The sequence below is a fragment of the Lepisosteus oculatus genome, chromosome 16 (genome assembly GCF_040954835.1).
Source record: "Lepisosteus oculatus isolate fLepOcu1 chromosome 16, fLepOcu1.hap2, whole genome shotgun sequence".
NCBI lineage: Eukaryota > Metazoa > Chordata > Actinopteri > Semionotiformes > Lepisosteidae > Lepisosteus > Lepisosteus oculatus.
In genome coordinates, this window is record NC_090711.1 from 3,408,778 (window position 1) to 3,432,512 (window position 23,735).

General features: G+C 47.2%; 2 protein-coding genes across 2 annotated transcripts; both read left to right on the forward strand.

Moving 5' to 3' along the window:
- The first annotated feature begins 749 nt into the window (after nt 1–749).
- fkbp1ab (FKBP prolyl isomerase 1Ab) lies at nt 750–6,713 on the forward strand. The gene is made up of 5 exons (XM_006639637.3): nt 750–858; nt 1,013–1,060; nt 3,270–3,382; nt 4,362–4,508; nt 5,198–6,713. Exons 1-4 carry the CDS (start codon nt 822–824, stop codon nt 4,488–4,490), a joined length of 327 nt encoding a protein of 108 aa, XP_006639700.1. The 5' UTR covers nt 750–821; the 3' UTR covers nt 4,491–4,508; nt 5,198–6,713.
- Nucleotides 6,714–8,009: 1,296 nt separating this feature from the next.
- On the forward strand, nt 8,010–23,627 carry sdcbp2 (syndecan binding protein (syntenin) 2). The gene is made up of 9 exons (XM_006639632.3): nt 8,010–8,144; nt 13,323–13,377; nt 14,075–14,168; nt 17,495–17,595; nt 19,897–20,058; nt 20,899–21,074; nt 21,598–21,769; nt 22,360–22,451; nt 22,864–23,627. The coding sequence occupies exons 2-9, from the start codon at nt 13,327–13,329 to the stop codon at nt 22,916–22,918; spliced, it is 903 nt and encodes a 300-aa protein (XP_006639695.2). The 5' UTR covers nt 8,010–8,144; nt 13,323–13,326; the 3' UTR covers nt 22,919–23,627.
- The last annotated feature ends 108 nt before the right edge of the window (nt 23,628–23,735 follow it).

Here is a 23,735-nt window from a genome sequence, read left to right on the forward strand (position 1 = left end):
CCTAGTGGTTGTGGCGACATCTCTGCCCGTATCTCTGGTCTCCTGGTCTAGAATCGAAACCGTATGAGACGGTCGGAAACGGTCAAGTTAATTTCAAGGGCAGCTTTGGAGTGATTTCCGGGATATGCGAATATGTTGTTGTTGTTGTTGTTTTTTTACTTTGCCTATGTCTTTGTGCAATTGGTATAATACACCTCTGGAGCACGGTGACCGATTCCCCTCTCGGAACCAGTATAAAATCGCGAGTTGCACTGAATCTCGGCGGCTGCTCCGCGTTCAGCATAAATATTATTCCAACCATCTAGAAATCATCTCGAATGGCGATGGTGAGGGAGGAGGCGAAACCCACCCCCTTTTATCTTTGACATTTAAAAAAAAAAAACAAATGCCTGGCGTCCTGAGATCCACTTTTCCCTCATAACTGTATACAGGCCCTTCTATCCATCTCCCTTGCACTGAACAATGCTGTTTTTCGCTCTGCCCGGACCACGAAGCAGCGTCTCACAACGCTTGCCCCCAACTGCGCTGGGGAGAGAGCGACCGGCTCCAAAAACAAACAAACAAAAAAAAAGTGCGCGGCCCGTTCCTCGCCTTTAATGAACGCAAAGACCACAAAAGGCTCTCCTTTTTTTTTTATTTTTATTTTTGCACACAAAAAGCCCCAGAACCGGGCCTCCGGTCCCCGTCCCCACCCCTCTCTTTCCGGCCCCAGCGCGGAGCGGGGGGAGGTCTGTGTGTCACATGTGCGCGGCGCAGCGCAGCCAGTGCCGCAGCCGCTGGGTAGTGCGCGTCTTCTGCGGAGGGTCGCAGCGAGAGACGAGATGGGTGTCGAGATAGAAACCATTACCCCGGGAGACGGTATGGCCTCGCTTTTTTCTCCCCCCACCCCCTTTTTTTTAAAAGACGCAGCCCCGAAAAGGTGGGGATTTTGCTTTCGTGCTTTTAAGAGAGTTCAGGTGACCGATTTCACCCGTTTACGGCTCTTTCTTTTCTCTCCCCTCCAAACGCGCAGGAAGGACCTTTCCTAAAAAAGGACAGACGTGCGTGGTGCACTATGTCGGTGAGTAAGCTGGCTGGGTGGGGGAGGACTGTTCACATTGTAGGCCTCTTGTCGGGGAAGTGGGAAGCGGGGAAAATGAAATACCAGCCACTCTTGAGTGGGAAGGTTTTGCCGCAAAGGGAGACCAGACGGGGCGGCGAGCTTCGTGCAAGAGCTCAACCCGTTGTTGGGAGTTTTTTTTATTTGTTTCCCGGCAGGATCAGCAGCGATCAATGGTTGTGCGTAAAACCTGCCTTGCGGATCACCTCTGGGCAGAAAGGGGGACGAGGCGGTGTCGGATTTAAACCCGTCCCGTTTCTGTTGTGGGGTCCGCCGCAGAGAGGCGGGGGGATTCCTGCTTCAAGCCCGACGGGTTCGTCTCCTTTGCCTGCTCCAGAGGTGTCCGTGTTTTTGGGAGCCTAACGTGACCTTGCGTCAAATCGAGCAAATTAACTAGGTTGAACGTCGGACCCTTCCTGTGGCCTTTGCGCCACCATGCTCGGGGTAAACTGGGTTACAAAGGAAAACCGAGAACAAGTGTGTCGGTTTGGCTTGGGTTCATGTAAAAACCGAGCTCAGCGCAGCCAACAATGCGTTCGACTAGACACTTCATTTCAGCTATAAAGATCACCTTAGTAGTCGAACTTGTATAAGGTTTAATTTCGCCTTTAAATACCTATACATTTCAATCCCATTTGTTCAGACCGCTGTAATGCCCTTTTTCCGCTCTTCTTGTTTTTTTTTTCACGTTCTCGTTCCCCGAGCTCTTTTTCCGTCTACATTAATTATGGAGTTAATTTACGATCATTGTTGTGCTCAAGACAAACTGAAATCCATTTCCTGCGGCTACCGTGGACAGGCTTAAAGCATGGGCTTTAAATATGTGAATTTCAAGACTTCGTGGTTCCCCCCCGATGGTTAAAACCGGTGGAATATTAAGAAGCAGTTTCTCACGGGGTGGGAGTGGAGAGGGGTCAGTAAGGTTGTAGCCTTGATCCTCAGCTGTCCGGAGCGCTTGCCGTTGTCGGATGAGGCGCAGGCGGGGTGAATGTCATTCTCCGCGATTAAGGACTGGGCTGCGCCAACTGGTGATCTATCCGTGCTCGTCAGTCTCGTTCATCCTCTCGGCTCTGTCCTGCCCTGATAATGAAGCTGAGCCCGGCGGCCCCCCCAACTGCAGCTGCATCCTGTACTGCTGTCGAGAGACAGAAAATCCGGGAAGAGGATTCGTTTACGTTTTATGCCCTTTGAATACAACTGTATGCTATGCATGGCATTAGTGTTTAAACGTTAATGGAATAGAAGGTGAGCGTTTTATTTGACCCGATACAGTGTTGAAAAGCCCACCTCAAGGCGTTTTATGGTGTTATATGGATGTTAGGAGCGGCGGGAGTGGTTATTCTGTCGTGATGAAAACTGTGTCATTGCCTGTAATTCATTCTGACTGTCCTCTTACATGACCAGAAGGCACGAAGAAGACAATGCGACATTGCTTTTCATTTCTCTCTCTCTCTCTTTGCTCTGTGGTGCTTTTCTGCTTCCAGACACATGCGGTGCTGAGCTGCCTCTTGTTCAGATGTGGAGGACATTCTGTATGCGGCTTTCTCGCAATTAAAAAAAAAAAGAAACATCAGAATCCTTGCCTTTTTAAAGTTGTTGCACGTGGTGGGTTTTGTCTGTCTTGGGGAAGACCTTTGCTGGGGGGGGTTGGAATTAGCTCCCGTTGCTTTCAGAAACCCCCCAGTGAGAACGTTCTGACCGCGCAGTGTTCTGTACCAGGCGGTGGACTGGATGCTCAGTGTAGGGTGTCATGGCTGCTGCATGAACAAGCCAGTGCTCTGTGTTCAGAGCTCAGACCCCCCTTTGAGAACTTTATGACCTGGGGGCCCCTGTTGGCTTGTCCTCCGCTCATCCTCTGAACAAAAAGACATCCTTGAGATTTCGGCTTTGATGTGGACTTCAAAATGTCAGAACTGGAGAACCACCTGACATGTAATGAAAGAAGAAAACGTCGCAAATCCAGATTTGAGGCTCATGTGACTTGTTTGTACTTTTTAATATTGTACCATGTCTTGACAGTGCATAATGGGAGGGAGGGATGCCATTTTTGATGACATAATTTTATTGTTTTAATTGCATTAACCCACCATTTCACTGAGGGGGCATTGAGTGCTTGAAGGGGTTTCGTCCGGCTCTCACCCAGGGGTGGGGTTTGTGGTTTATTTTGCAGGTTCACTGACGGATGGCCGGAAGTTTGACTCCTCCCGGGACAGAGACAAGCCCTTTCGGTTTAAAATAGGAAAACAGGAAGTCATTCGAGGCTGGGAGGAGGGCGTCGTCCAGGTATTTGTGCTGATTGTCAGCCTTCGTTGCAGCATGAAGCTCTTAGGAGTGTTCGTCAGGAGAAGATGTCAATGTGTAAAATGTGTGCGTGGTCTCAAAAGTCAGGATTCTTGTGCCTTTCAGATGTGGGTACAATTTAAATGTGCACCTTCCTTACTGAGAAAAAAGGGTATTTTTAAGTTGCGCTAGTATATAAATTGACCTCTTAGTAATGTCTGTTCTCCGACTGAGATGCCAGGGAATCGGATAAATGTTTGTACAGAGGAGTCGAGAAAGCCGAGATTTGTGCTGTCTGTGAGTTCCATAAATGTGTAATTAACAAAGGCCTGTCACGCCCAGGATGTTTGAGGCAATGAAGAAATTCTCTCTAGAAGGCCGGCCTTCTCCATAACACCTGGAGAAGGTTCCATAGCAGAAACATTTTCTTTTTCTTTTAACCTGGGCTGAACCTTTACCTTCATATCCTAATGTAAAGGGGTTAGCTGTAAATAGGTGTTATGAAAAACCCAGTATCTCGAGAAACCTTCTCGGAGGTGGTGGCTAATTGTGTGGTTCTGCTGAACGCTGCCTGCACATTTTTTTTTTATGAACTGGAAGGATCAATATGGCAATTCAGTAGCTGGTTCCATCCAGGTACAGCAATGGAGAGGTTCAGAGGGACTGCAGAGGGAGTTCCCTGGTTTTACAGGGAAAACAAAGCCGAAAAGCTCCACGTCCTATTTAAAAGTGATCAGTGTGGAGGTCTTATATCATAGGGATACAAAAATCTTGCCGGACGGCGTGGCCCTGCTGAGCTGGGGCATTTGTGGGTCAGAATAATTACTCTTCCAACCTGCAGCGGATTTTTGCTCGTGTTTTCGAGCCCTGTGCGTTTCCACGAGAACGGACACTCGGGGGGGCGGGGGGGGGGGATGTTTGCAGGTCCCCTGGGGGAGCCCTGACTCTCACAGCTCTGTGCTCTTGTTTCGGTTCGCTGCAGATGAGTGTCGGCCAGAGGGCCAAGCTGACCTGCTCCCCTGATTACGCCTATGGGTGTAAGGGTCACCCTGGCATCATCCCGCCTAATGCCACGTTGATCTTCGACGTGGAGCTGCTGGGGCTGGAGTGAAGCTACCCAGAGCATCTTGTAAGTCCTATAATGATATTAACGCTATTAGTGGTTTTACATGGTCTTGATCTTGTGCACAGGTTTTCAGCCGGCACTGACTTTCCAGTCCAGTGGAATTAAAAATACAGCTGTGTTTTTGGTCATAACACTCTGCTTTCTGTGCGACTCAAGTCATCCATTGGCCTTGTGCATTAACTCTCCATAAATCTCCGACTCGGCCCAAGCATCATTACATCGAATGCCATGATGATAATGACAGTTATCAAATCAGTTCTATGATTTACTAAATCATAAGTACCTTCATGCATGATTTGCACGTTACCTTGTGTTTTATCAGAATCCAAATTAGATTCGAGGGCTGGAAATATGTTCTAATGCAGTAGAATGAATCAAGAGGGAATGGAGGGCTATCGGCTCAGGAATAAGCTGTGGTGTATTGTCACCTGGTTTAACTTCTCAGGGCTGTGGCATTAGAGCAGCGAGCTTGCTTTTGTACTGATGTCGTTGTTTCTGTTCAGGTCACCGAGATGCCACACCTATGAATAATGCCAGAGACGTTTTAGCGAAGTTTTAATAACAGCCTGTCGCAACACTTTTTGTTTACTTTTAGAAGAGTGTGCAAAAAGCCTGACTCATAACGTGTGACTACAGGAATGTCAGGATTGCTGTGTCATGTGTGTTTCAATTTTTTTTTCTTTCCTTTGTAGGTTGCCTCCTGCCCTGGGCTTACGGAGAAAGCTAGGAGAGTGTGCACTTGAACATTAAAGGGGCTTGTCTTATAGTTCCACTTTGGTCACTATTTATCCATATAGAAAACATTCTGTGTATCATCTGTGACTCAGCTTTTTTTTTACACACACACCCTTCCTTTGAAAGTATGGGCCATAACCTTTAAAACCTCGTGAAGTTCTTAATCTTGAATTTTAATTGTGCATTTGTTTTCAGGGAGGGTATCTGTTTGGATTTTTGCTCTTTTTTGTGTAGAATACGTTGTGCATGATCAAGCATTTTACTGATTATACCAATGAACAGTGGCAGTGGGAGAGGAAGAGGGTGAATATACAGTAATGTACAGCAGATCGGCGGGGTACTGCAGTAGCCAGACAAAGTGCAATGTTTATACAGAAAAGCACTGCGTGTTAAATGTTTTACACTGTTCTGAGTCATTTTGAGACAGGATAATTCACCTGATGGACTGTACAGTTTCCCTCGTGGGAAATGGAGTGGGGGTGGGTTTTATATTGGAATATCCTGGAATAACATAAGCAGTTTTGAATGAGAGGAATCTCTTTAGGATGTCATTCCTGCGTTGCTGTTGGAAACCTACTGATCCCAGGACGATATCCAAGCGCGTCTTGAGCAGCAGAGGACATGGCTTTCGCCAGAGTGGCAGGGGAGGTTGTTCCATGCACCTGCCATTCTTGGTGTAAGGCGTATCCCATTTTCAGTCCTCTATGCTCTGCTTCTTGAATTCCCCTTGCACGTCCCGCGGTCCCACACTGTGTGCGCCGTGAGAGACGTGATGGAGCATCGTTTGGCTGTGCAGTGCCAGGTTAATTATTGCTTTGGAATTGGAGGTTGGAGGGAGGAAAGTGTGGTACCCCCAGGTCACTGTGTTCCTTCATCTGTCTGGAACTAGAATGGATTTGCATGTCTTGTTTAAGAATTCAGTTTGTCTGCTTGTATGGTTTACATTTTTTTTTCTCTGGCCTCAGCTGTATTCACAAAGCCATAACGGAAAGATGACAAAACAGACCATGCTGGGGAGTGTATTTAAAGTTGTAGGACTTCTTACACAGTGCCTAAGCATTTTGGGCAGGGGAACATGCGATCTGCCCCGATTTTCATCTGAACAACTTGCCATTGTTTTGCAGAGACGAAAGCCTAAACTGAATCATTTCTACTCTTTTAAACGAGGCTTCAGAAAACCCCACACAGGGCTTTTACAAATCGTCGGAGTTACCAGTAATTGCTCCCTACTGCCTAAATATTTTTGTAGGGCCAGAAGCATCCTTTGTAATTACAGATGCTGGTTTTAGAAAACAAACACAAAACACGCATAAGAAGATGCTGGTCATCACAACTGTAATGTATGCTTTCCAGTGTGGCTTATCTTGTCCTTCACTGCACTGTATATCTGCTTCAGAACACGCAGGGAACAAAAATAAACAGGAAATCAAAATATGCTGTTGCAATAAAGTGCTTTCTACCTGCTTTGGAAAATGCGTGTCGGTGAATTTTTTCCGTCTCATGTAGTCGTGTCTTTTGAAATTAGTGCGGTAATGTGCAAATTCAATTTTAGCGCTTCATCGGTGTTCTCCTTGCCTCGCAACAAACGGTGACATTAACATCTTTAAAGGACACATAATAAAATGTGTCGGGTCTACTCGTGATTTCACCGCTCTTGAATTAGACCACATGGCTCTGTAAATGATTGCGTTGGTACCGTGTTCGTGATGCATGTAGTTCTGAAGCTACAGATGACATTGTATCAAATTATGCCAAGTAATCTTCCGAAGTCATGAAAGGACAAAACGCGCATCAGTTACAGGAATATGGGACAGAGTTCCGTGTCGCCTTTGTGAAGTTTCGAAAGGTAGTTATCAACATGCAGCGCAATGATCGTGTATTTTTGGTTATCTTAACTGTTAAGAAGGTTACCCTAGAAATACAGTATACAGGGGCTCTCGGGACACCGATTCCTGACAGTACAAAGGGTCTCCGCTGTACAAGTGTATCTTTGTCGCTTTTAATAGCTGGAGGGTAAACGTTTAATTTCTATTTACTGGAAATCCGAATTTCCAAATGTATGATAAGAACAGACGTTCACTGAACGCTGCTTTATTTGGGAATGAAGATTACGGGAAGATCAGTACCGTGACAAGTGCACACAAGTACTGCAAATATTTAATTAACGCATGTACGACATTCAGTTTCGTCTGGTAATTAAAAGCTGTAAGAATGTAGTTATGCAGGTAGTGGGAACTTTAGAGGGGGCGAGGTTACAAAAACCATCTTTTTAACATGCAATTCTGACAGAACCCAGGGATTATCGTACGACTCGTTTAGGTGTGGTTGCCGCTACATGCGACCAATATTCTCTGTAGTCTACAGGTGGAAAGGTAAAATGTTTTGTGAGAGAGAGAGAGAGGTGGGCATTAAAAATAGTAAACTGTGGGTTAATATCAGCGCAGGAAGATATGAAGTCATTTATCGGCGCCAAGGACGATAGATTCGTGTAGCAATAGATACTGTACTTTAAAAACTACAATTCAGCATCCACCTACTGTACTTAACGTCGCACCATTCAAACTGGATGACTATACCACAAAGCACGCAATATCTGGATATTTGTAATCAAGGAGGATATTAAACGCGGATTCCTAGGGATACCCCCACGTGATCAATACCGACACGAACGTGTTTCTGGAGTTTCTGGGGTAAAAACAAGCTTTCCTGAACTGATTAATTTCCTTGTGACACAGTCAGCTGATGCCCTGGCAGTCCAAGTACGTCATTGATTTTAAAGCAGGAAATCATCGCACAGGGTTACTTGCTGGAGAAGGAGGGTCGAGATCGCTTTTGGCGTAGTTTGCCTTTTTCCTCTTGCCTGCGCTTCTTGAATTTGTTCCTCGGCTTCGCTCCACATTTAAGGTAAGTTTGCCTGTTCTTCCTATGTGCTCGACAAACCGGGTTTTAGTTTTATTTTGGCTCACGCAGAGAGAACAAAAGGCTCTTCTGTATCCAGGCTGGCGTGGAAGTTTTCAGTCTTGTCTCACAGCGAGTTAAGTTTCGTGTTCCCGTTCCGGCAGACAAAGGAGGAAAAAAAAGAGATACGCCTGTTCCGATAGCTTTGCTGTTTATGACGGTAATGTCCCGATTTGTAACATAATAATGTATCAGTCTGAATCTTGAGAGTCTACCGCGGTGTTTGGACAGAGGTAAAATACTCCACTCCAGTCAACTGGCACCTTTTTCGATTTTGTTTTTTCAAGTTTCGCTTCTGGCGTGTTGTTGATTTATGTTCCCTCATTGTCGCTTTCATTAGACTTGCGGCCGTCCGATATTTATTTTTCTTTTGGTTGTTAAAATAAAACAACTTAACGTTTCACTGGCTCTCTCTCTCTCTGTCTTTCTCGTCATACGTGTTTAGTCACCGGAGTGCAACAGCTGGACTCCCGTGTCGTTGTCTGAGATTTCCTGTTTTTTAACAGACTGAAGTACAGTCTCCGTTTTAATGCGTTAAAAATAACTGAAATATTCTCAATGATGAACATAGAAGGGAATATTAAAATATGCGGTCTGTGAAATTGTAGATGATCGGTATATTTCTCATGTGTTATTTTGTTTTAAAGACTTAACAGTTACAAAGGACAGGAGGCCAGTCGGCCCATCCAGTCTGTTGGGTAGTTAGGGTCTCATCCAGCTGTCTTGAACTAAACCGGGTTATCAACACCATGGCCATGAGCTTTTCCCGCACTCCTGCAACCTTTTCGGAGAAAAGGTGTCCCTTGTCCTCGGTTTTAAAAGCACTTCCTCGTAGTTTCCTCCTGTGCCCTGTGGTTTGAGTTTTACTGGTGATTCTGAAGACGTCCGCCGGCTTGACTCTCTCAGCGTCTGTAAGGATGTTGAACACTTGTACCAGAATTTTAAATTTCGATTTATTTACGTTACCTTCCACCTTCTCATTTAATTAACTGAACAGGGAGGGTACTTTAAAAAAAAAAAGAAGAAGTGGGGCAATCTTGATGAGAAAACCAGAGTTTGTACAAGAATGACTTCTGAGAATTCTGGTTTTCTGGTTTTATTCTTCTGAAAGTACTGGAGATGGATTTTTAAAGAGCGTGGAAAGAGCTTGTATATTCTAAGACCTCAGAAGTTATTTCATCTGGTCTGGGCTGAAATACTGGTTTCATTTACAGTGCTGTGCTGAAGATGCACTGCATCAATATATTTTATTCAAAACCAAGCAGTCTCCCAATACATGTCTTTTAATAAACCTTTATTTGCCACCAAATTATTATGCCAGTGACTAATCTTTCAATACCCTTTTTTTTCAAAATGTGGACATCGAGATGGTAAAATGCGTGCCACGTGGGTCAACAGAGATCTTGGATTATTCCCGGTTTGTTTGCGCGTGGGGAGGGTGTTGAGAGTGGGTGCCGTCTAGCGTTTTGTTTTCATTCCCTGAATAAAGATCGGTGCTAGAATTAGAAGAGGAGGCTCAGGGGACTTCGCCATGTGGACGATGTGGTTTTCCACAGTCTGGGTATTCGGAAGACGCGCCTGTGTCTGGAGACCACAGGACGCGCACGTGCTCTGCACGTCTGGGAGGCCCAGTGAAAATTCTGGTCAGTGCGTTGGGCGTCGTCGGCCATTTGTGCGTGGACGGAGTCTTCAGGAGCCGAACACGCCTCTCGGGCAGTCACGATGGTGGCCAGCTGGACGCCGGACACCGTGAAGAACCTCTAAAAGGGATAACCCTGCTGTAGCGTCTCTTTAGTTAATTTCCTTCTTGGTCAGTTTTCAGCCTCGCTTGGACACAAGAGATGATGCTTCTTCCCACTTTCCTGGTACAACAGCCCCCCTTCAAGCACGACATGAAGCCTTGAAGTCCTTCCCAGTGCACCTGAAGCCTTTTTGCCGAGCGTCGCGACTTGCTGTGAAAGCACTGGCTGTGTTTTTGAGATGTAACAAGCGCAAGGGGTCCCCAGAGGATCCTGAGCCTGACTGTGTAACGTGCTCCATGAGCTCACTGTTTATTCTAATGCAGGCTCTGTCTTAACTGTAATTCCAGGAACACACTATGGCTAAGGTGCACTTTAGTTTCTGAAGCGCCATTATAGCATGACTAATGGGCAGGTTTTTAGTGCTGGTTTCGCTTAAGAGCCACTCCTTCCATAATGGAAGCAAAAGATCAATCGGGTCCTTATTTCCTGATTTGATTTTCCTTGGCTCTCAACCTCTGGTGTGACTTCAGAGACAGCTCTGCGCCGGGGTCCGTTAGGAGACGCAGGGAGCGGGGGAGGAGATGCTGTGTAGTAGGTTTGAAGCTTCCCGGTGGGGAAGACACTGCCGCAGAGCAGTCTGCTTAATTCTCAGACGTTTTTAGCTGGGAAGAGCTGCCTTGGTGACCGTGTTGCTGGGAGAGGTCCCGTTCGGCTGCACTGGGATCTGGGCGGTGATGGTGAAATCTTAGAGCACCGTGGGAGTTTAAAGTGCTCTGATGGGGCCGGGCAAGCCCTGAAGCATGGCCCGGTTAGCATGAATATTAGCGCTGTGCTCCAGGGAAAGAGGCCGTGCTGGCCTCTTTCACACGGAGAGAAAGCTGAGCTGGCAGTGGTGACCCCAGGAATCCAGGTTGTGCAGCTCTTGAACGGAACGAGAGAAAACACCGCCGGGTTTTTCTAGTAATTTACCATCTATAGGTCTGGAGAGATCAATGGCTGGGGGCACTCGAAGCTGCTGACAGCTAGCAGCTAACTGATCTCTTCATCGATTCTTCTGGTTTTTAATGCAGGACTCCAAATTAAAGCACTCACAGTATAAGGTGGCTTAGCAAGGCGTGTGCCTGGGAGCCTTGCAGTGGCTATGGTAGCAGAGGTTAGAGGGGAGGGGTGGGGCAGCGCACTGGCATGGCCGTTAGGGCAGCAGCCTCACAGCACTTGGGTCCTGGGTTCGATTGTGATGTGGAGTGCCTCCTGTGTGGAGCTCGCATGTTCTCCCAGCACTCAGCTGGGATTTTTTGCCAAGTGGTCCAGCTTTATTTCACCTTGGAAATGTATGCTGCGCTAGGATCACCTTGTCTCGTGTGCACCCTGCAAAAGACTGACAGGATGTCTTGACTGCAGTCCCCTCTTGCTCCCTGCGCTTCTGGGATAGACTCTGGGTTGCCATGAGCCTTATCAAGTATTGGATGGATGCATTTGCTCGCTTCCTTTTTTTTGTCCCGGATGGGAAATGTGCTTTGTAGGCAGGTAAAGGTCAAAGACTTAACACGGCACCGTTAACGTGACATGATCCCATCGACAAATAAGAAACACACATGTGTGATGAGCAAGAAACAAATGAATGTGTCAGTCAAGTACAATATCCAATCAGCTGTCCAAATTAAGCAGGTTAATGACTGTGGGGATAAAAGCTAACAGTTGTTGCAGTTGAATTGGTCTAAATTGACACCCAGATGGAAGAAGCTCACAGTGAGTATCGCGACCACCCTTTGAGCAGTGAGTGATGACGTTGGCCTCCTGCAGTACTTGTTTGACGTAGATGTCTGACATCTGACATGAATCCTGGCCACTCTCCTGCTCAGTCTGTTTTCATGGCGGGTATGAACAAACCAGGCTTCCGCAGTGGGTGGCGGGACGGAACAGGTTCATCGTTGTGCTACATGCTGTTTCTGGACGTGATGGCGTTTGCTGTTGGTTTGTTACTGAACGACGTCCTGTGTCTGTCGCAGCTGCTGTCTTGTTTGTGTGCAGGGCTGAAGTTGATGGAAAGCTGACAGATTTTATGTCTTGCTTCAGTTGTGTCTGCTTGTCTTGTGACCTTGTTTTTTTTTCTGTTTTGTTGGGAAACCTTTAAATCTCTGCAGTAGTCTCGGGGGGGAAAGACCACATTTCAGATAAAACTACACTTTAACATCAGAGTTGGAGAGGTTTGGGTTCTGGGTGTTGCAGGACCTGTTTTCCAGTTATTTGTGCTTGGTTCCTGCATCTGCATTTACTCCTGCTAAAGGGTTCCCTGCAGCCGTGTCTCTCACCTCTTCTGTCACATGGGCTGCTGTGCCGATCGTCTGTTTCTCAGGGCTAACTTGCCTGTACACAGTAATGTAGTGCGATGTACATCGTCAGTAGAAACAGACTGGCCAAGAGGCACGGTCTAGAAAATGGTGATACTGTATATTGTTCTAGAGGCTACATGCTTGATTTTGCTTGTACATAATCATCTTTAAAAATGAATGTAAAATATGAATGAACAGCTGTAAAATGTGAATTGCCCTCTAACAGAGTGTCAACAAAAAGGAGAGTCAGGTTTTTTGGTTCCCCAATGTTTCTCTCTAAAACTAAAAAACCTGATTTGTCAGATGTTTAGAACTTGTCATTCATGGAGATACTCGTTGCATGATGTCTCTCAGGGGCAGTGCAGTTGTTTCCGCTTCTCAGTTAAAGCTCGTTTTTTGAATTCACATATTCAGTTTTATTTTTTATTTTTTTATTTGCAGTACAGGTTGCTTGTGATTCACTTAAAAAAGGACAATTTTGTAATTAATTGAAGGAATTTGGAAAATGTGTTTAGGGTGGGTTATTTAAATTGAAGGGAGTTTTTTCTCAAACTCACCCTGAAAAGACTGCAGGAAGTGTTCCATGACAGCCATTTCAGCTAAAAAAACTCTGCTGCTGTTGGTGTTGAAAAATTCCATACTCTAGAGACAAAACAAGATTATATTTCTGCCTCACGTCCATTCCAATGCAAAACCTTTTTTTCTTCCCAAATGTGTCCACTGAAAATGACAAACATGTTTTTACTGCTTATTGCACAATACCACAATTTCTTCTGCATGTCGTTAGATGTTCATATAAAAAACTGCTTGTGATCGTCCAGTAACCCGTGATATTATAGGTTTACATTCCAAATTGAAATCGCATTTGCTCATCAGTCCTATTATAGGTAATCTGGATTTTGTGCAGTGCTTATTCTTAACTCGCCTGTGGATAATTTGAAGTCCGTTCCCCTGTTATAATTTAATGTGCAGTACATGTAGAAGCTCCTGGGCTGTTCTGTGATCTGCTGATTGCTTACTGACGAGTCTTCACCTTTTTTGTATTTCAGCGAGATGTCTCTATATCCTTCTCTTGAGGACCTGAAGGTCGACAAGGTCATGAAGGTAAAAGAGGCCTTCGGGTCTTGGCTCCTCGGCATCTAGTCTCGCGCGTCGGCTGTCTTCCCTCTAGGCGGGCCAGAACAATGGCTGTTCCGATTAAATCAGAACTTTGACCCTCCCTGCGGTCGCGATGGAAGCTGCCTGATTTTCGAACGCTTCTGGCTTCTACCCAGGCTGGGGCCGCCATCGGCTGGTGGGTCAAAGTCCTCGTTTAATCTGGACTTCTGTAAGCGTGCTGTTCTCGCTCTGACTGATATTCAAATACCAGGACTGCTCAAGTGCCTTTTCCCCCTCAAGTTCCAGTTCAGCTGTACACCTCTACTACTGATGCCATTAGTACCTGTGTAAAGATAAGCCGGCGTGCGAGTCCTGCACACATCAGAAAATGTCCTCTGTAGCGTGGGAGAGTAGTTTTCGATTCTGGATTTATTAAGAGCTAAAAGACCGGGTGACTTGGGGAAGAAATTGCTTCGGTCAGGTAAGACCAGAGGCAGAGGAGAAACCAGGTGCCCCAGCATCCCTTAAGAACTGGGCTGTCTTTGCTCCAAGGAACACCAGCGATGACCGGCTTAACCAGCTGGTGTCCTGTTATCTTGAGGTTTACAGGAAGCTAGCCCCTGCGTTGTCATCTTCTGTCCACTCTCTGTTCGGCCTCTCGATCTCACCGTTTTCTCCTCCGTCTTCCTTCCTTCCTTCTCAGGCACAGGCAAGTTTTGCCGCGAAGACGTCCTCCCCAGCCATCACAGAGGGGGCTCCCGAGGAGATGCCTGCCGGCCTGGGGGCTCCGAGCTCAGGTTAGTCCCAGGATGTGTCCGGCCTCAGCAGCCTCCGTCACTGCAGGTCTATTGTAGGTTATTGTGACCTGTACTGTGGAAAAACCGAGATCTTTCCAATTTCTTCAATTTCTGTGTATGGTGTTGAAGAGCAAAAAAAAAAAAAGAAACATGGATTGTAAGCTTTTTTTCCTCCTAATTATTTTATGCTTTAGCATCTGATACTATGCAAAAGCGAACTTGTTTTCAAGGTTTGTGTTTGCGCTATATGCAAAGCATGTGGAGGGTTCGTGTTCCATGAGCTTGTTAGTTCCTGGCCTGCGTCCGTCGATCACCAGCTGATAACTGGGAGATGGGAGAGAGAGTTTACAGGGAAGCTATGGTGGAGCAGCAGAAACCATAACTGAGACTGAAGCCTGAGTCCAGAAAGCGGTTCAAGAGCTATTGACTGGGTTAGGATAGGGTACAGAGTAGCACATCTTTATACCCATTCATTTCTAGGTATTGACTGGCCCACTCTTTGTCTCTAGTGTTCCTTGTGCCTTACAAGCACAGTAATATCTGCCGCATTTCTGTGATTTCAGAAGGCAAGGGGTGGGGTTTGAACCTGTTCTCCTGGAAGCATCTGAGCCATTTCTGATGCACCCAGTCGGTACTGTAGCCTGGGGCGAGAGGGACAGGAAGTGAGGACGGGGTGGGGGCGAGCCGTAGAAAGGGGGCCGAACGGGTTAACTGCGGTGCTATTGCTGGCCCGGCTTTCTTTCACGGAAGTACAGAGGCTGAAAGGCCTGGGCCTTTTGTTTTCCCCCTTTGGAGCTTGTTGATGGTTGCTACGGAAACTGCTGGCAGCCATAGCTGCTTGAGCCGTGGGAGTTGTGTGAGAGATGGAGGCAGAGAGGGCACTGTGTGCTGGTGCCTGGCGGAGCTGCTGCCGGGTGAGTGGACTGCTGTAATTTACTCCTGCAGGGGTGTTTGACAATTTGGAGGAGCAGCGAGGAAGTTGTCTCGTCCTGATGTGTAACAGCCTTAACTCTTTGGTGCCATCAAAGCTCCTCATACTGTCTGTGAGGTCAGCTGGGTTATTCACATGAGGTTTTCAGCTGGGGATGACATAGTAAAGCTTTTGTTTTTTTTGCAAGACTTCCCTTGGCCTGGCCTCTCTCTGGTTTTGCAAAGGCCTGCTGCGCCTTCCTCAGGATTTGTAAATTGGTGTAACTGATGTGGTTGACTAATGGAACGGACACTGCCTTGTTTGTCACCCTTTCTGGAAGTGATAAATTGAAGGAATTAAAGAGACAGAGTTTTGACAAAGGAGTCCTTTACACCCCCCCCGCCCCACTAAAGTTTTGAAAAAAACATTAGTTTGGGCTGAAGCCCAGATTGTGTTTGGGTTAGTTCTAAATTCAGGAACATCACTTTCATTTTAACGGCCATGCCTTATTATAATAATAATAATGACAACAACAACCTTTATTTTTATATAGTGCCTTTAAAGGTGGCTGCTCAAAGCGCTTCACAGAACGTCACCAAAAAAAAGATAAAAAATAAACGATATATCCACAATGAAAATGCGCACTAAGGGGAGATGGTAGATGGGGGTATGCTCTCTTGTCTCTCGTCCTTCCTCTAAAGGAAGGGCTCCCTTATCATCTGGCTCAGCCGGTAGTGAATCACTTCAGGAAAGTTCCTGCCTTGCAGACAAGACCTCTAGCATCTAAGGGGCATAGGCGTGGGAGTTTAAAAAAACAAAAACAAACAGATTTGCTCTAGTTTCCCTTAAAGCAAAAGGCATGTGCCTGTCCTGGGCAGAGCGAGTGGTTCTCTGTGGCAGCAGTCGGCACCTGCTTCCTGCAGGCTCTGTGTGTGTCGGCCCCGTCTTCCCAGGGAGGCCTGCAGCCTCGCGCTTTCCCCAGCAGGCGGGAAGGGAGGAGGAGGAGGAGGAGGAGCTGCTGCTACAAGAGAAACTTTGCCAAGGAGCGGTCTGGGAACGCCTGGAAACTATTACGCAAGTCCAGCCTCTTGCAAACACTGACACAACAAGCGTCCCTGTGTCGGACGCACCCACTCCACACACGCGAGAGTTTGGACGGCGTCCACGTCCTTGCTGCCCGGCGTCTAGCAGGCAGGCACCACCCCCGTCAGCCCCCCTGAGACCCCCAGCGGAACGGGTCGTTTGTAGATGTAGATAAACCCAAATGGGTGGGGGGGTCTAGGTCTTAAACTCGTGTCTGCACCCAGGGGGTGGTGGCGCAAATCCGATCCGGGGATCAAGCGATGACTGCGGGGCATTATATAAATGTAAAGAAAAAAAAAAGAGCTGGTTTCCCATTTCCTCTTTATTTCAGCTCTGCTGTTATGTTTTACACAAACATAAAACCCTCAATATGAGGCTGTTCATTTAGTTTAGTTTCTCAAGCGAACTGTGGGAAACCAACGTCTATTCTAAAGCCTTTTGACGATCTGATCATTTCCTGTTGCCGTTTTGATAAGAACACATGGATGAGAGTTTCTAACGAGGCTGTTCAGGCATTTCAGCTGCTTTCAGCTTGAGCCGTGTGGGTTGGGTGTTGGTTCTAGATTCTGGCAATCTTCCGTGTGCAAAGAGGGCCTCCAATTTTCCCTAAAGCTTAACTTCCTGCTCTGTCTTCTGCTGTTGTGTTATCCTGGGACGGGAACCCTCTTCTTCCCATCGTTTGAAGATGTTAACAAGAAGAGGGGAAATTGTTGCTCTGGATCGGCTCAGCCAGTATCGACCGTCGCCCCAAGTGTAGGCTGAGCTTTGCAGTCTGGATGATACGAGTCTGATACTCTTGGGTTGTGTAACTGGGATTCTCCCAGTGGCCAAATGTAAGGGGCTTGTGGCCTTGCAGGGTAGGATTGGTCAGCTGCTTCCCTGTGAGTTCCCAGGTCCTTCTGGGATTGCGACAGCATCCGATGCGTCACTCCTCCAGCTGGAATGTAACCCTTTCGGGAGGCGCTGCAGAGTTTGTGGCGTGTGAAAGGGTGAATGTCTCCGGCTGGTGGACTGAGTGGACGCTGCCTCATGCTTCAGTGTGGACACAGTGGCGTTTGCCGAGACACAGACACCAGGGCTGATTCATTCTGGAGTGGTTACATTTTACAATCGGACATTTTTTTTTATTTTTTAAAAGGGAAAAAATATTTTTTTTCTTTTTTTTTAAATGGAAATGGGTTTTTGTAAGTTGCTCCCAAATGGTGCCGTTCCAAACCTGGTCATTTTCACAGCATCACGCCGGGTTGGGAGAAACAAAACGAACGAAGGAGCGTGACCTTGTGAGTAGCATGGTTCTGGTTCACTGATGGGGGTTTTCCTTCTCCTCTCTCAGTTCTGTATCCGGACCTGCAGGAGCTGGGCGAGTACATGGGGCTGAGACTGAACAGCGACGAGGTGCGGAATAACATGGCCCTGGTCCCGGCAGGGGACAACGTGAGTCCGAGCGTCGCTGAATCTCGGTGTCCGCCTTCCGTGCTGCACCTGTGCCCAGTCCCCTTCTTTACAAGCCCCTTCCTTAGTTTTATTTATTTTTTGTCTCGATAAACCGTCTGGAGGAGGTTTCTGTGAAACCCCTTCCGAGATGCTAGCCTCCCTTCGGCTCAGCCAGGGCTGCAGGAAGTCTTTACCGATGAAGGATGGGAGTTATGGGAATCAAACATTTTGAGCTAGCATTCTCTTTTTCCGTTGAGAAGGTGATCTTTAAAACCAGGAGGAAATAAAATCAGAGTTAACTTGCCAATAAACACTGTTGCAATGTTGATCGGCGCACGTACCTCGGTACACGTTCTTTGACGGATGGCCGGGCCACACTCGGGAGTCACGCGCACTGTTACCGGACGGACAGACGCAGATAAGCAGACACAAAAATACACGCTTTGAGCTTTTCATCCACTGCACTGCGGCACCACATCGGCGGTCTGCTGCTGCTGCTGCTGCATTTCTGACTCATCTCTCCAGATCACTAAAAGCCTGTCTGCCATGAGGCTAGAGCCAAGAGCTTCCTCAGCACGGAAGTGAAGCTGACAGGGGGGTAATCTGAATTCAAAGGAAATGAGGATGTTTTTATCTTTTCCACTTCCTCTGCCAACCTTTTCTTTGTGCTGTTACTGGCTGGGAAAAGGTGCTATATAGAGCCATTTGATAAAAAATTCCTATGATTCTCTAATGCAGCAACCCTGGTCTGCCTCCTGCCACTTTCCTCCTCTGCCCCAGCTAGCGGAGAACCAAGTAAGATTTTCTTGTCCGGTCCCGATAGCGAACTGTTACTAGCTTTGATTTTTAGTAATTTTGCAGGTACAGCTGAAATAGGAATGTGTCCCTTCTGGTATGTGCTTTTTCTTTTCTGGTTGCATTTACAAGAACAAATGGCATTCGTTTGGGTTTTGGTTGATTGTGTTAATGACTTTGCACCCTCCCAGGGTCTCTATCCAGTCCCGCACGAGGCACTTGCTCTTTGGAGACACTACTTAATCTCACCAGTATGAGATGACATGTGGAGAACATGCCAGAGATGCCTCAAGTCAGAAATTGATCCCAGGACCCAAACACGCTGCAAGCTCTCGTTGCTGACCGCCACGCCGCTGGGCTGTGGACGTAGAAAATCGAAAAGATTCAAAATCTCTTTAGGAGGAGTGAAGAAATTAAATAAAATTGCGCGTTTTGACTGTAATGTTTTAGTTAATAGCAGAAGTTGTATACATATAAACACCATTCATTACAAAAAGATTTCTTTAACAAAATTCAGCTGATTCAACAAGCTTAACACATTATAAAACTCATAGCAATAATGCAGGTCAAGATGGCTGGGGGTATGTGATTTGTATTAATTGTATAAAATAAAATAACACTGGGTAATTCTGGCCACACGGTGCCAGACATAAACGTGTGTCATAAGGCTTCAGGAATTCAAGGACATGACTGGATCCAGTGTTTACCAAAAATAGCTAAACTTCCCAAGCTATTAATAAAATTGAGTAGCTGGTTATTTAATTTGACTGGGGATATTCAGTATCCGATTTTATTCTTAATTGCTTGAAGACGGTGGTCTTTTCCCAGCAGCCCCTGTTTCATGAATACTTCACTGATGTACTGAAACCTTTGTCAGTGTGGCCTCCACGCAACATCTGTGCAGCACATAGTCTGCTATCAGCTGTCCTATTAACTGCTCTTGAGCCTTTAAGAGCAGATGTTAACCGCGCGCTGCACGGTACAGCAGGTTTACAATCCTGCCGTTTGTCTCTCACAACGTTCTGCATGACCTCAAGCAGACGGATCTCGGGTGTTATCAGCTACAGCACCAGGAACACCTGACAGCCAGTCACCCCTACAAGGAAAAATTCAACTGGCTAATTGCCAGCTGATTATATATCAGTACGCCCCTAGTACTGGGTAGACGTGCTCCCAGAGCAGAGTGAAACAGATCTCCCTTAATCTGTTTACATTTGTTCCACATTTCTCATCTGTGGTCTGCTTCCTAAAGGCCTTTTCTTGTTGTTTTTCAGTCACAATATAGTGACCCTTCAGTCAGTTTCAAACAGATGCTCAAAACATTATTTTTTTTGTACTTCTCGCTAAGGCTTATCCGTTACCTTGGTGAATGCTTTTAAAGTTTGCTACATGCTTGAGATGGAAAGACTAATTATCACGACAGACGGATGACGTCACCGGTCTTCTCAAGCGCTTGCCGACGCTGCCGAGTTTCCATTCATTCTCCGTTTCTTCCTCTCTCTTCAGCAAGTGGCCACGGCGCCCTCGGCTATGGGCGGTATGGTGTGCCCCGTGACGGGCGGCGACGTGGGGGTGCGACGCGCCGAGATCAAGCAGGGCCTGAGGGAGGTCATCCTGTGTAAGGACCAGGATGGCAAAATGGGCCTGAGGCTGCGCTCCATCGACAACGTGAGTGGCGCCTCGGAGCTGGCTCTGGGAGGCTGTCCGGGTGGGAGGGAGGGAGAAGATGGGAGTGAGAGGCCTTCCTCCCACGCTCCCGGCACCGTGTGGAGCTGTGGGTAGTTTTGGTGCCAGCAGCATGAAATTCAGGCTTCCTGGGAGCATCAGGAGCTTGGGTGCCGTTGCTGAGGCCCAGCGTCGGGGGCTCTGATGGGACGAGCACTGTTCTTCAGTTCTGAAGCCCCAGCTGAGCTTTCCAAGGGAGTCCAGAGGGCAAAGACCAGTGATTACACTGGGGTAGGGGGGGAATGAAGAGCGACGGAGGGGAGAGGGGGCAGTTCAGCGCGCCGAGTGTCTCCTCGAGCATCTCGTCGTGTGGCCTCCTGAAGCCGACACCCAGCCTTCCTTCAACAACGTGGCCTGCCTGCCTGGTTTTCCGATTGGGGGAAAAACACATTTAAGTGTTGCCCCCCCTTAGTTTCAGCTTGTGTCCCCTGGCTTGTGCTGACTAAGGCAGGAAGTTCTTGCACCTGCTGGAGTGGCTCTTGACCATCCCGTTGGGATTCTTCCTTCCGGACCATGATTCCCAGTGCAGAGCTGCAGTAGGGTGACCTACTCTCCTTTAGTAGAGCCGGTGAAGTCATGTCTTGGTGCTCTGCCTGCCCTGCTGTGCAGTGAAGCTGCTGGTGTGCGATGGCTGCTCATCGCCCAGGTGGGGGCCGCACTGCAGTGGTGGATGAAGTTCATCACCCCTCTTGCACGCAAAGCACTCTGGAGCTGAAAAGTGTGCAAAGGATTCATTATCTTAAATCCTACAGTGACATTCTTAGTGTTGCTCCTCTCCTGCAGGGCGTGTTTATCCAGCTGGTCCAGGCCAACTCTCCTGCCGCGCTGGCTGGCCTGCGATTCGGAGACCAGGTCCTGCAGATCAACGGGCAGAACTGCGCAGGCTGGAGCCAAGACACGGCACACAAGATGCTGAAGGTCGCCGCCGAGGACAGGATTGAGCTCATCGTGCGAGACAGGTGGGCCATTAGAGGAGACTAGGTCTCCTGCGTACGATGTATATTCCGAGAGCAACTCAGAATAAATGGAAAACTTAAACGTCTTCTCGGAAGGATGTCTTGGGAGAGGTTTGTATTCTCTTCAGCTCCCCAACCTTTGTTTTCCCAGCCAGATGTTGGAATTGAGAGCCCAGAAATGCAATTCAGCTTGAAAAACAAGAGAACTAAAAACTCAGATGGTTCTGGTGGGAGGTAGGAGAGGAGAAAGAGGAGGCGTGTGCAGCTCGTTCAGAGCTGGTGACTAAGGCTGTCCTGGGCATGAATTGTTTGTAGGAGGTGTTCTATAACTGAGGCTGTGAGCACGTTTTTTAAACTTGTTCATACCAAGTGAGTCATTTTTTTTACCAAATAACAGTTGTAGTTTGACTCTGCGCCTCCCGCAGCGCATGAAATAGTCCCGTTTCCTCTTATCACAGCCGGCTGACTGCTGGAGGGCAGTGGCTGTGACGGATCGCATGTGAGTCTGTCTGTCGGTCTCCCCCAGGCCTTTCCAGCGCACCATCACCATGCACAAGGACAGCTCGGGGCACGTGGGCTTCATCTTCAAGAACGGCAAGGTCACCTCCATCGTGAAGGACAGCTCGGCCGCCCGCAACGGCCTCCTGACCGAGCACAACATCTGCGAGATCAACGGGCAGAACGTCATTGGGCTGAAGGTGAGGGACTGCCTCGTACGGCCACCCGGCTCCGCCCCATTCCTCAGTCCGCACGCGGGGATGTCGAGATTTTAATTTCGAGAACAGAAAATTTGGGTTCGAGTCTTACGTCGAAGGTTATGAGAGAGGACAACACGGGGGCATGACAGCGGGCACTTCAGTATCACAGCCCCGGGGTCTCGGGTTCGATTCCATCTATGCCCATCTAGTTTGCATGTCCTCCTTTTGTTCATATGGGTTTTCACTGGGTGCTGTGGTTTCGTTTCACTGGTCAAAGACATGGAGTAGTGTCCACTCTAATTCTGCCCTTCTAAAAGGGGATACAGACAGTCCTGGACTACTGTTGCAGAGGAGGCTGGTATTGGCTAGGCTTGGATTGTTCTTCAGTCTGAGTTGAGCCATATCGGGTAAACAAATCTGATGGCCTGTGTCTCATCATTAATGTTCTGAAGGACAGGCATTTGATCCAGTATGCCTAAAGAAGGCAAAGAGGTGTTTCAGAGGGAGGTACTGTACAGCAGAGTGGGCTACTCACCTGTTTGACTCATATTTGCTGAAATTCCTGAACCTGTTCCCTCTTGTGATTGCAGGACCCTCAGATTAAGGATATTTTGACCGCGTCCTCCAGTGCTATCACCATCACCGTCATGCCTAAAATCATCTTTGAGCACATGGTGAAACGGTAGGTCTGACGTGAGAATTAATACCAACTTCGTCACAGCTGGGCTGACGAGGAGCATGTGTACTATAGGGCTGCATCTTCATGGTCAGCAGTCCTGCTGGAGCTGCTCAGGAGCTCTGCGGTCTGAAGGTTTTTGATGCTGTTGCTAGAAAACGATCAAATACACTGTTTTTCTCTGCATAGGTGACGAGTGGAAGGGGAATAGGGATCAGAGAACTGGGGCAGCAGTGGTTAAGATTCTGGATTTGTAAATGCATTCAGATCCCAGATGAGATGCTGCACTTGTACCCTTGAGCAAGGCACTTCACCCAAGTCCCCAGCAGTAATGAAAGAGTGCAGATTTGTGCTGTTTTGTTACTTCGGCTGCTGGAGGTCATCTGAGACTGATCTGTTTTGCGTGGTTTTTTTGCAGAATGTCTGCAGGTCTGATAAAATCAGTGATGGACCACTCCATCCCTGAAGTGTGAGGAGAAGCCCAGGAGCCTCATCCACCAAGACATCCGAGGGGCTATCCAGGTGCTCCAGCTCCCACTCCCTGCTGTGTTCAACCACAGTCCCAACCCTAATATCTTCCAAGTTACATTTCTGTTCTGAATGTTCTAGATTTGATTTTTAGCTGCTTCATTTTTTATACACACAGGCGTAGATGATAGTCGAATATTCCTTCCAGCAAATGATTATTTTATTATACCACGGTGTCCAAAGTTTTGAGCCTTTATCCATGTTATTTTGAACACCCATGCATTGCTGTTCAACCTTCTGCCGATCCGAGGCGTCTGTGCTGGATGGAAAATGTGCTGGCTGTGTGGTGAAATGGCTGTGCAGTCACGCAGGCTTGAGATTAGGAACCTGTAAGATTAATGATTTGTCTAGTCTCATTGCACAGTGTTCTAGCAACACATGTAGGTAACCCCTGGCTGAAAAATGTTAAATAGCCTTTTCATCCTGGAGATAGACTTCGTATGCTAATTACAAGTGAATAACATTTATTCTATTCATTGTTTCAGGAACTGTAAACCCAGTGTTACGTATGTTTGGAAATGTTTTTAGATTTTGTGTAACCACTGATGGCTACACAGGGATGGGATTTTCTGACATGCTGTTATACTTTACTTTGTATTAAAATTTCTTGATTTCTATTCAACTTTAAAAGAATAAACATCTTTCAAAACTGTTTGTCCCTAGTCAGTCCCCGTTAATCTTAATTTCTTAATCTTAATGTTTGAGAATTAAGAAATGAGATGGAAATGCAAAGCACTGTGCTGTCTCCACCCCCATTACATG